This window comes from Triturus cristatus, chromosome 10 (assembly GCF_964204655.1).
Source record: "Triturus cristatus chromosome 10, aTriCri1.1, whole genome shotgun sequence".
Classification (NCBI taxonomy): Eukaryota; Metazoa; Chordata; class Amphibia; order Caudata; family Salamandridae; genus Triturus; species Triturus cristatus.
The window spans coordinates 1,213,834,674-1,213,847,733 of NC_140593.1; the positions used below are offsets into that span (position 1 = coordinate 1,213,834,674).

Consider the following 13,060-nt stretch of genomic DNA (forward strand, 5'->3'; position numbering starts at 1 on the left):
AGGAGGAGTCACCTAACCCGTGACTACAAAGTCTTCTACAATAACAAAGTGCAAACATCCGAGCCCAACACCAGATGGCAATCTATGCAAAAGTATGCGATCGACAGCTCATATGCCTCGAACAGATCATTACCGAAGGGAAGTAACTCGCTCTTCTGATGGATACTTCAAACTTCAGATTCCTAACCTTTGAAATAGACACCAAAGCAGTACCTCTCTAGGTGGAGGGTCAGTGGAGTGGTCTTAGACCAAAAAGTCTTACAATACCATGCATGCAAATATCCTTCTTGCCGGACCAGGCCATCAAGTCAGCAGTGCTTTGTGAACGTATGCACTGATGCCCACGTCGCAGCCTAGTAGACGTCAAGGACAGGCACTCAGCATGCCAAAGCAGTTGTAGCAGCCTTAGCCCTGGTGGAATGCGCTCTCAGACCTTCTGGCAGCGGCTTCTTGGCCTATGCATCACAGATCTTAATGCAGAGGACTTTCCACCGCGGCAGAGGCCTCTTTTGTACAGCCTTCATTTTCTCTTCCCTTGGATATAGGTGGAGACGCAACAGCAGTGTGATCAGAAGACAGATGTTCATGGTACCAGGAACTTCTGCCCATCTACTCCTGGCAAAATCTAGAGCCACCAGGAGGAGTTGGGCCACTCCGTCTCGATCCTTCGGATGAGTGACTCGACCTCTATACAGCACAAAAATTACAATCAGGAGTTTCTGTCTATGCTGTCAATGTGATGTATATATTTTAAATGTCACTTTCACTTGCCACATCACGCTTGTCTTCACTTTCTTGTGAGCACATGAACTATATCTCTCATAAAAAAGCTTTGCAATATTATTTATAAATACATCTTCTACTTTGAGAAGGCCCATCTGCGTCCCTACGTATATTCAGAAAATTGCCTATTTTTGCTCCTCCTGGCATTAATTGACTGTATATGCCCGATGCTATAGGCATATTGATTTACACTTCCTTAACCCAGCAGCTGTTGCTGCTCTAAGACTTGTTTGGCCGCGCATGAACTATTGTATTCCTATAAGACCGTTGACTACCCCAGGTTCAAATATTGGGGTCCCCTTATTTTTCAATACATGGTGAGCACAATGTGTCACCCACTACAGACAGGCCACACAAGTGCTGTACCCTGTGTTTTAAGCCATTGCTGTACATAAAGGAGATGATCCCACCCATGCTGGCTATAAACACACGCTTAGAGTAAGTGTGCGTGTGAAGAAAAGAAATACTGAATCTGGGACAGCTTTCAACGTCCTGTTATCGACGGTGTACATATGTATTTCAAAGGCATTTCTCAAGCGGCGCGTTTCATGGGGTTTTTGTACTCATGGCGTAACTATGATTAACTGCAGCCTGGGGACCCAATATCTATCTCTAAAACTGAGTACAAGTGCTGCTGGTGCCTCGTCTGCCGTGTCGGACGAGCAGCACACAGCCCAGCTGTCAGCACGGACTTCTTAAGATCATGTGCCCGCGCTCACTACCGGAAGGAAGGGAACCCCGGCAGAAGATAATAAAAAAAATAAAAAAACATGGCCAATCATTGTGCACTTTAAAATAAAGCTGCACTGTAATTGGCCATGCTGCATGCTGTTCCCACCCCGCGCTCTCTGACTCACTGTGCCCTAGCCTGGAGGTTGCTTTGCGCCAAAGAGCCAATGCATCAGAGCTGTGCCGGGATTGGATGGGCAAGGCAACACAGTGCCCCTGTGATGACACAGAGGCCTACGTTAGTTGGCCCAGCCCCTTCGCTGAAGACAGGGTAGACCGTGGATTTGTAAAGAGAAGCCTTAAGTGCGCAGGTCAGGCTGGCCGAGTCCAGAGACCGGTCAGCCTATCATGCACAGTTTATTTACACAGCTCCTCTGCTCTTCATGCAACAGCCACGTCCTTCCCACCCTGTTGGCATGTGACATCAAAGTAAGCACAGGGAACGAAACCTCACCAAAAATTAATTTAAATAGGTAACAAATAATAAAATAAAGAATTCAAACTGCTTTATTTTCCAGGGGTATTGGCAGCTCAAATTAGTGGGGCAACGCTCATCTGCACCTATAAAGTAGCCACCACTGAGTTACATCACTTTTGTGAACACTGAGTGGTGCCGGTGAGACCGAAGGGGATCACTGCAAACTGAAAATGCTCCTGGCTGACCTTGAACCGCAGGTTTATTCTGTTGCACTGCAGAGTTCCCATCCATTTTAGGTCTCGCTGAGTCAGCGCATGCACTGCTCTGCGAGACATTTAGTAGGTGAGTTTTCAAAGTGCTACTGGCTGGACCAGCGCTTGCGTTCACGCGAGCGTGCACGTGCCCAGCCGGCTGCCATCTGTCTTTCACGGGTCATTAGCACCACTCGGCCACACGTCGCACAGCTGCCATCTGCCTTTCTTATCTCTTCAGAGCGCTTCTCACTAGCGCTCCAGTTTTTACTCGCACCGTTTTCAGTGGCTAACAATATTCCAAACTATAACTTATTTCGACAACACATACGATTTTGGGACAAAAATGTGTTCTGGTCCACTTCTGTTCACGGAGGGCGTTCACTTTCTGTGGCTAACTACACTGAGGGCGCTGATGAATTTCTTGGCTGCTCTGGAGAACACTAAGGGCGCAGGCGACTCGCATTCCTGGGAGGCAACTCAAGTGGAATACATTGCAAAAACATGTCGGAGGTTGCATCGATCAGTGCATTTGAGAGAGATGAGAGAAGTTGCGAAGGTATTCGTCTAATCAGACCCGTTTTTCATGTCAAGTCAAACCTGTTTTTCATGTCATGATTTTTATACCGAAAACGATTCAGTTCCATAGTCACATTTTGTTCGAGATTGCCTTCGATTGAATACTCATTTACAACTATGTTATCCAGTTTGAAAATCATGCACTGCTGTCTGCCTTTAGAAAAAAAGGACGACATCTATGGTCCCTCGTTGAAAGCCATAAGCTTTAACTTGCACTACAAATACAAAGTGGCCAAAGAAAAGAAGCGTACCCTCGTTTGTGCCCAGCACAGCCAAGATGGCTTTAACAGAAGCCAGGAAACCCACAAGGTTTCACAAAACAAGAACAGTGGGTGGTAGACCAGCTCTTGTTGTGCGACGCTGACAGGAAAGTTTCACATTACTGCATCCTGATGACATCACAACCCCCCTTCGACCACAGGAGTGGGCTTTCCAGCTCTCTCGCAAAAACAAGCCGAAGAGGCTACACCAGCTGTTTGAAAAGGAACATTTTTAGGCCCAAAAATATCAAGAAAGTACACCTGAAGCGAGATGCAAGAGGGTGCTGCTCACAGTCTAAATTTAACTAGCATAATTTTTGAGGGCCGCAGAAAACTACCCCATAGGCACAAAACCCAATTCTGTTACATTTTTTTACAAAGAGAAACATAATTGACCTGGCAAAGTGGTGTTTGTTGGTGGTTTTATAAACAATTTGTGTTAGAAACAATTTGTAGAGCAATACAATTCTTGCGAAAATATACAGTCGTCAGGCGAGTAGAGAAAAGTGAAATAAATTCACCAGTACGGTATTTCGCAAATTCCTGGGGTGTGTGCAACTGCCCTTCTCCAATAGGAAAGCAAACAATCATGTCTCTACCCTCACCCACTTATTGCCTTCAATGCACTGACCTGCAAAAGCTACATGACTACAACACACAGGGTATGGAAGCATTCTGTTATGGCATCATGTGCCCATATGAAGACTATGGCATAACCCTACTCACACATGGTGCTCAAAAAGGTGCTTATCCTATTATACCATTACCCCAAATGTAAGATCTGACTCGGAGGCTTAGAAGTTAAGGGTCTCTGGGGAAAAAGAGGAGCGCGCTCGTCAGAAGGACTTCTTGGCTCTCTATTGAGGAAGAGCGTCGACATTTCCATATCTTCCCCTTTCAGTGTTTTCACACAAACAGCACCCTGGCAACTTCCTGGTGCAATGAACACTGCTCAGCACAAGAACCCCCTAAGACCTTGAGTTTATCTTTTGCAAAGGAGCAGCAAAGCAGATCATGAGACCAGAACCATTCAGAGCTGGGGCAACGTTTGGATGTATAAAAGACCAGTGGGGGATTTTTTCAAAGAACTATAAATATGTATTCATCACAGTTTCATAAATATTGTCCTTAATACACATACTTCAACGTTTTATAACACTTTACAATGTCTTGATAAAGAGCCTTTCACAAATGGTGTCTCGCTTCCTCAGTGCCGCATATCTCTAGAGCAAGATAGTGCCTTATAATAGTTTAATGTATTTTCATTCAGTCACATGAAAAGTTCTGCATGTTTATGCACTAAACCTCAAACTAGAACATTCCATACTTTCGATTCCTGTCCTGCAAGGCACTGGCATGATGACTGGCTTTTAGAGACAAAACAGAAGGATGCAATTTGCAGAACATGTGTTGGCAAGTCATGGGAAAGTGTAGCAAGGCACAGCATTTCTTAGAATATGGCCAAAGGATATGACAATTGTGCTGAAAGAGCTTGCTATAAATTATTTTGTGCCTCCATTTTCTTTGCCATTGCTCTAGCTTAAAATTCTAGCAAAGTGCCAACTGTTTTGCAAACTGTAAGAGCGCTATTGAGTTGCCCAAAAATGTTTTTTGAAATGTTATTGGCAGATGAAAGTACGAGGCATAACATCAAGATTAAACATCTCCAAAAATATCCGTTTGTATTTCGGTTACTTCAAATGTTTTTATTACGGGTTAGAATTGAAACGCAAGTGTCAGGTGGAAAAGCATTCCAATTTAAACAAGCATTGGCATAGCCAATAGCTCTCGCTTTTGGGACCTTATAAGTGTTTAGCCATGCAACAGTTGTTGTACCAAGGATATTGTGCTGCATAACTAAATACTTATAAGGTCCCAAAAGCGAGACCTATTGGCTATGCCAATGCTTGTTTTTTATTTACTTCGATCCCTGGGCACCAATCCTGGTCTGGGTTAACAGAAGAGAACCACGCAGTCCCTTAAGAGCGATATTATAAAGAGTCAGGGTGGCAGCAGATAGGTTGTGGGGGCGGGGCATACACAAGTGCCCTCATTACATATGCAATGGGCGTGGCCATTGATTTCTGAATCCTCTTACAGGCCTGCAGTGCTGCTGGCCTCCCTTGGAAGACGAGCATCTCATTTATTTTCTTAAAGTCCTGAAATCTGATCACAGCAGCTCAGCAACAAGGTTACAGGTCAGCAGCGACGTCAGCATAACTCATACTAATGGGAGACTCCAACCCTCGTAATTCAGCTCAGTGGGTGGAGAGCCTGCTGCTTGAGCCAGTCAGTGTGCAACCTGCAGGTTAGATGCTTTCATCCTTCCAAAGTCGATGAAGGGCACACCAAGTGGAGTGAACTAATGTATGTTATTCAAAAGTCAAGAGGCGTTGGAGTTTGCCGAAGGTGCTTTGTAAACAATTCAGAGTTTATCTGTTGGTGGCTGGCACAGGGAGCGGCTTCCTTTCTGAGCACACAACACAAGCTGGTGACTATTTTCTAAAAACATGCAATGAGTCCAATTGCGAAAACCAGCCACAGGCGGGAAAATGTACCATAGAAGAAACAAAAAAAAAACACCAAAACCAATTCAAACTGCGTAGCACCATGGATGCACCCAGACCGAGTGCAGAGGACATGCCGAACTCACCAAGCCCCATGGAGGACCAGCACGGATGTCCGGGTCGGGGAAGGGCAAGAAGAAGAGGAAGAGGAAGACTGGGTTCAGTCCGCAGGAAGACCGGATCATCGTCACTGAGGTGATAAAAAACTATCAACAACTGATCGGCACCTCCCCTGCAGCACTGGCAACACAAACGGAAATATAGCACTCCATCGTCACAAAAGTCAATGCAATCGAAGTGCCGAGGAGGTCAATGGAGGAGGTCAGGAGGCGCTGGCATGAAGTGCACAGGCAAACGAAGGAGAAACTCGCCGCCAACAGGAATGCAGCAACGTCGACTGGAGGTGGGAGTCCTGCGACACAAGAGGAGCTGGAGGAAATGGTGGCCACAGTCGGCAGTGTGGAGACGGTGGCAGGAGTTGTGGTCCTGGACACAGCCCGATACGACCTGACCCAACAGCAACACGGTGAGTAACGACCAGGGACTGCGGGCACAGGGGGAGATGGGCACAATGGCACAAATGCACAAATATGTGGCGCATACCGCAAACCCACAATGATCGTGGAACATGTCCCTGACAGCCTTGGCACACTGCAGCACACATAGAAACACCAAGTAGGCCCCCATCCACTATGTGCACAAAGGGGCCCCCAACACCAATATCACAATGTAAGATGGTGGCTCTGTATATACTGCTCCCAAATAGGTACAGTGTGCACAGAGTCCACAGTCCCCAGAGGCTTGGCAGAGGCTAAAGTTAGATATAACCTTACTCTCTAAAGTGGTAGCTTGGTCGAGCAGTAAGGCAGTATCAGAGGACAGTGTAAAGCATTTGTTGTACACACTCAGTCAGCAAATGGTCTCACACACTCAAGAACTAGGCCTGGGCAAAAATTGTGTTCCGTTCGCGGAAATTGCGATAATTTGACATTTACGCGTTCCGCGGAGAGCGCGAAAATGTCAAAATTTCCGCTTTCCGCAGCTTGGCGATAATTTGTTTCTTGCTCGCGCTGTAAAATAATACATTCTCGCGCGCGATCGCCTTACCTGAATCCCTGCGTTCGCCAACAAGTTTTCTTGATCCGGTCGCGTTCTCCATGAGATGTTGGATTGTTTTTAGCCATTTGCGCTGTCTCGCGACAGTTCGCGCCCGCAGTGACGTCATGTGTCGCGCAATCACGTCTTTCTTCTCGCGATCATGCACCGCGAGACAACTCAAAACAAGATGGCCGCGCCCGCGAGCAACCACATGGGTAAGTTGGCGACCCGCAACCATGCAGAAAATCTCGCGAACATGCGGGAAAAAAAATCCGCATCTTCGCGATATTTCTGCTTGTTTGCGATAATTTTAAACATTTTCGCGATAATTTGCGAAAGTGGATTTCGCAAATTCCGCCCACCCCTATCAAGAACTGAACTCTAGGCCAATGGTTTTGTATATATAAATATATGGTTGTTTTATTTTAGAACCACAAGTAGGTATCAAAGTATACTTTCTCAGAATGAGATGCTTTAGATAAATACTTTCAATAGGCAATAGACTTTTGAACACAGTAGTTACAGATGTTGCAATAGGCAACAAAATTCAAACACAATTATACATTGAGCTCAATGGGAATTTCTTAGTAAATGCAATTAATTACTTTTTGGATTACTTTTCTTACCACAGGACTGGATCCTAGATTCAGTCCTGGGACGGTTCCTGGATACAGGTGAGTAAAAACGTTTTGGTTACAGGTATGATTTTTAAGCAATATTATTGTATTTTAAAAGTTGACACTTGGAAACATTTTCACATAGAATCACCAATGTTATCCTATGGGAGGAAATTCACTTAGCAGGTAAGTAGGGTTATCGTTACTTTTTCTTACTCAGTGTTGGATCCTGGATCCAGCACTGGTGCATCTCCTGTAAACAGTTGAAAGAACTCGTTTTGGTTATATTGGTGATTTTTAAGGAATATTTGTAAGTTTCAGAAATCGACACTTAGAAGATTTTCTGGTAAAAACCAGGCAATGTTATCCTATGGAGGAAAATCAAGTTAGCGGTAAGTACAGTTATAATTGCTTTTCAGGGTCAGTGCTGGGCACCAAGTTGCAGCACTGGGATCTCTCCTAATAGCAGGTGAGTATTCCGTTTTCGTTACTCGGTTGATTTTAGGTGAATATTTTAAAGTTTAGAAACTCCACACTTAGAAGAAATTTCAGAGAAAACCAGTCAATGTTACCCTATGGAAGAAAAGTGAGTTTTTGGGTAAGTACTCGACTGGCAGAGTTAAGGTTCTGGGCATAGACTCAGGGGTCTCCCAGGGTCAGGTAGGTACAGTTGTTACACCCTCAGCGGCACAGGGGCAGCCGGGTGCAGAGAGAGTTAGGCCCAATGTTAGCCTATGGCGGGCAGGGGGCCTTTGGTTGGTGGCTGCTGGCAAGCAGGCCACGCGGCTGTGGGAGCTGGGCTCCTGGTCACTTGCTCAAGGCAAATGGGGAAGTAGATTAGGACAGAGGTTGTACTCCCAGGGGCACTCTGGCGGCTGGGTGCAGGGTGCTTTTGAGCCGTCGGGCGCTCAATGGATTTCTATGGAGAAGCTACAAAACGAACAAAGGCTGCAAGCTCGGGGACGAAGATTCTTCAGGTGCGACCACCACTTCGAGAGGTAAGTTGGGAAGCTGTAGGTTAGGTAGGCACCCAGGAGCTGGGCACAGGGGGCCGCAGGGCGCCGGGTGCAGGGGTGTCATTTCGCGTCGGGAAATCTTACCCTCAGCTGGTCGCGGTTGGAGGGGTCCCTGGTTCTGAGGCTGCAGGCGTCGTCAGGAGCATCGAGGTGGGTCCTTGGGTGCTGGATTCTTGGTCACAGTCGCCGGGGGGATGTCCTCGTGGTCTTTGTCCACTCCGGCACAGGCCAGGCTTGGCGGGTGCAGAGTGTGCAGGAGTCGTGATTCCTGGTTGGCACCAGGGGCTTGTAACTTGCTTTGAGCAGAACCACTGCTCGTGGGAGTCCCAGTCTTTTAGATGAGCAAGGCAGTCAGGTCCTCCAGGGTTTCTGAGGTTGCTGACCACTGGAGATGCCGGGTTTTAGCAAGAGCAGGTTCGAGGGTCGACAGGCCTGTGGGTCTGGAGCCAAATCAGTTGGTGTCTTCCTCTTGTTAGCAGCTGCACGGCTGGTCTTCTTGTTTCTTGATCTTCTTGCTTGTTTCGGATTCGAAATCTGAGGAAGGAAGTTTCAGGGTGCCCCTAAATACTAAATTTAGGGGCGTTACAGGTAGGTAAAGGGCAGGGACCAATGGGTTCCTTCCCTGGGGTGGGTACACCCCCTATCCTGCCACTCTCCTGTGGGAGGGGGAGACAGTAGCCTAGTCCTGATTGGGCACGGCTCCCCATCTTCAAGATGGAGAGAGCCCGGAGATGTGCTTCACCTCGCCTCCCCCACCTGAGGGGTGGGGTTGGTAGAGGCTGGCACACCCCCTTTCCTCCCTTGGGGTTTCCCGTCAGTCTTCCCACCAGAGTGGGGGTCAGAACCGGTGGGGGCCAGTTGCTGAGTACAGCAAGTGGCCTGGAGAAGCTCACAAAGGCGGCATGCCTCTGAAGCTTCCCCTGTCCATCCTGGGGGAGGAGACCTAGCACCTCGCCCAGGATGTGCATTGTTGCAGGCCCAGGAGAGCGGATGGCTCTCTACGCAGTGGTCCAGCAACATGTCTGCTGTGTGGCAGCCTAGGCAGACCCTCAGACAAGACGTGGATTGTAGGTTAGGTTCAGGGGGCAACTCTAAGTTGCCCTCTGTCGTGCATTGTACATTAAATCCCACACTGGCATCAGTGCGGGTTTAATGTGCTGAGAAGTTTGATACCAAACTTCTCAGTCTTCAGTGTTGCCATCATGGTGCTGTGGAGTTTGTGTTGACGACCTCCCAGCACCATATACTCTTAATGGCAGCACTGCACTTACAGTGCCCAGGAATGGACCTGGGTACTGTAGAGGTACAGGGCTCATGCACCTGTACACACACCACTGGCATAGGGCACCCAGCTAGAGGTGTGACTGAGGTATGCCAGGGCAGTGTGTTTGTGGGCATGGCACACAGGGATGTGTGCCATGTCGACTCTGTTTTGTTCTGCACCAAGACACTCAGCCTGCAAAGGCAGTGTGTGTGTGTCAAGACACAGGGCCTCTAAGGGTGGCACAATAAGTGCTGCAGCCCTTAGGGGTCTTCTCTGGTCACAGGGCCCTGGGTACCTAGGGTGCCACTTACCAGGGGCTGACTTGTGGCCAGAGATGCCAATTGGGTTTAGGCCCTGGGCACCTGATTGGCAGGAGCCCAGGGCACACCAAGTCAAAGAGCATCAGTAGCCTGGCAACAAAAAAAGAAAAGGGGGGGGGGAGGTTTACTGCAACAGAAACCCACTTCCTCACACACAACCTACCCATGCACATGTGCTGAATCCAAGAAAGCAGCGGCTCTGTGAGCCACACTGACTATGCAAGTGACAACGCATGACAGATAGCATGACAGCAGTCACAATACATGCCATGGCCCATGAACCGACATGGAGGTGACACAGTGCGGATCACATCCGTAAAGGAGCAGGTCACACTCCGACATATCCACGAGCACCCACAACCCATGTCGCACAACACACGCAGCACACGAACAACGCACCAGGCCACAAAATCTGTATGGGAGCACATATGACCCAAGTCAAAAACAATACAGCCCCCGAAAAGCACAAAATTCAAAGGCACCCCGCCTCAACGGGAGAAGAGTACATGAAATTAGAGCTGTAGGGGCAACTCCCCCACAATGCAGCACACACACATAGCAATCACAGTACACCAGCAATGATGGCAACGTGGCACAATGCGCAACACCAGAGGACAGAGCCACAACATGTTCCGCTCGTGTGTATCAATTGTCCACTCACATCATGCATTGCCTGACACTGTATGATGATAATGTACGGGTACTACCACACATACGTCATGTAGTCGGTAAACACACTGACTGCCATCAAATAGCCAGCTCCACCAAAACAGTCACAATGTACATTGGATTGCAGTCTGAATGTAAACATCTGCAAATCTTCAACATACATGTGAAACTCAGTTAACCTCCATCTCCCCTTTACATTGCAGAGGGACAAATAACACCTCGTGCAGAGCACACCACACTTCCCATCAGTGATGATGAAGAGGACAACCTGCACATATGTCAGGACACCCTCCAAAGGATAATGGACAGCCTCCGCACCCTATCCCCAGGAGCAGGGCAGGCCAGCTGCCTCGAGGAGACCCCACCACCTGCACAGACCACACAGCAGGAAACACACACCACCACGGCAGTCTCCCAGGACCTCCCGACCAAGACACGGAATTACAACAGCGTGTGTGGGCATGCCAGGTGGAGTTGGCTGATCAGCTGCGGGTGGGATTCGAGCTCGTGGCAGCCAAACTCGATGCCATACGTGGGTGTCTGAGTCCCATCAAGGACCACATACAGTCCCTATCGGACATCCCCTGTCCGCACCATGCTCCACCACAGACCTTGGCTGACCTCGCTGGGGCCATTAATCGGATACAAGAACTGTCTGGTCAGACAGGCACCAGCGATGACAGCACAGAGTTGGCACAGCTGCGGAGGGCAATGGAGACCATTGAGCAGATGCAGGCTGGACGTCTGGCTGCCACGTCTGGACACCAGCGAGTAGTAGCTGGGAACTTCAACGCCCTGCAGTACATCATCTTGCCATTGATGCCACTTAGTCTGTCACAGATGGCTGCAGCGGGAACATCGACACACACACAGCTCTGACCCCTGATGTGTCAGTGGCACACGGCGATGCAGCCCAATCACCTTCGCAGTCTGATGTGTCAGTGGCACACAGTGATGCAGCCATTACCCCGCCACACACACCGGACACAGAACCCGTATCAGGGGAGTAAGATGGGGATGGAAATTACTGTGTGAGGAAGGAGGCTGTAGCATCCTTCGCCGCCATATGGCCTGTCCCTGTCTGGGTCTGACCTATGCATCATGCCCTGGAACAACATCTCCCACTGACCCACGGAACATGCTGTGACATTCACCCAGAACCCGACACGGACTGCCATATCCTCACTGCTGGTCAATCACACAGTAAGCCTGCTATGGACTGCACTCCCCCTCATCCAAAACACTTTTCATTCCCCAAAGGACTCTGTTTGGCCCACCGCTGGGCTTCCATGTAATGTGGGCTAGGATGGCCATGTACAGCTCCAGCTCAGTCAATCACCTGAATGTGAATAAATCATTCTAAATCACACATATGTGTCATGACTATGTTCACTTACATATAGAGGTATGGCGGGACGTAGGGACAAGGCTGCACATGTAGGCACACCCTGGTAACTGACACATTTATGCGTATGTGTATCCCTGAGACACATGGCCAATTGGATGGCTGTGGAGGTGAGTACTAGCTGTGTCCCTATTGCACATTAACTACAGTCTCACAACCCCCCCAACGTAGGCACACGTACATGTATTGAATAGGGCTGTGTGTAGGAATGCCCAATCGGTAGCAGGCCAGAGGTAGTGTCCTACAACACATGTGACAACCAAACCTCACGTCGCATACCTACACACACACATCTGTGTGGCAACGTCCTGTTAGCTACACATGATCTGATTTCGGACCCCATACTCTCATTTCAGAAGTCACGTAAGTGCACAGGTCGGCCAGCAACTATCCCATTACAATGTCTGGGCCACAGAGGTGGAGATTGCAAAAGGGAGCCACCCCCATTGTACATGCGTCAGTCAGTTCCTCCCTGTGTAGGGACGATGCACATTGTGGCACACGAGTGGACATTCGATTCAACACTCATCACAGTAAACACCAGTGGATTGGCATAGACTTTATTGGAATGTGCGTGTCAGGACGGACGAGGCAATGGCCACAACAGGCAGAGACAAGCTTAAGGCGCTTACACGCAGCATGGGAACAGGTCGAGGTTCAGGAAATGGCGAGGCAAAAATGGACAATGGTCTCAGCACACCTTGCCATTCTGGACGAGTCATGTGTTGTCCGGCGTCTGCCCATTGCCCAGTGTGAGGGGGCTCAACTCACTGCCCATGTGATCAGCATAGTGCTCTGCCACCGGAGTGCGCAGATTGTCTGCTCTGCTGACAGTGATCAGGTGGAAGGGTCTGACTGGTTCACATGTCGTCCTACATTGCCATGTGTGTTCACTCACTATGAGAAAGTGCCATCTTTCTTGCATGGTATGCCCCCACTTTTTGCTGATTTGCTGAATGTACTTTGACTGAGTGTGCCCTGGGCTCCTGCCAATCAGGTGCCCAGGGCTAAAAACTGTGCTGAAACCTAAAACCCAAATTGACAAACCCTGGCCACATGTCAGCCCCTGGTAAATGGTACCCAA

The 13,060-nt window shown here is 48.7% G+C and overlaps 1 protein-coding gene across 1 annotated transcript; it reads left to right on the plus strand.

Moving 5' to 3' along the window:
* The first annotated feature begins 5,881 nt into the window (after nt 1-5,881).
* On the plus strand, nt 5,882-11,939 carry LOC146797085 (uncharacterized). The gene is made up of 2 exons (XM_085630300.1): nt 5,882-6,113; nt 10,775-11,939. Exons 1-2 carry the CDS (start codon nt 5,900-5,902, stop codon nt 11,113-11,115), a joined length of 555 nt encoding a protein of 184 aa, XP_085486426.1. The 5' UTR covers nt 5,882-5,899; the 3' UTR covers nt 11,116-11,939.
* The last annotated feature ends 1,121 nt before the right edge of the window (nt 11,940-13,060 follow it).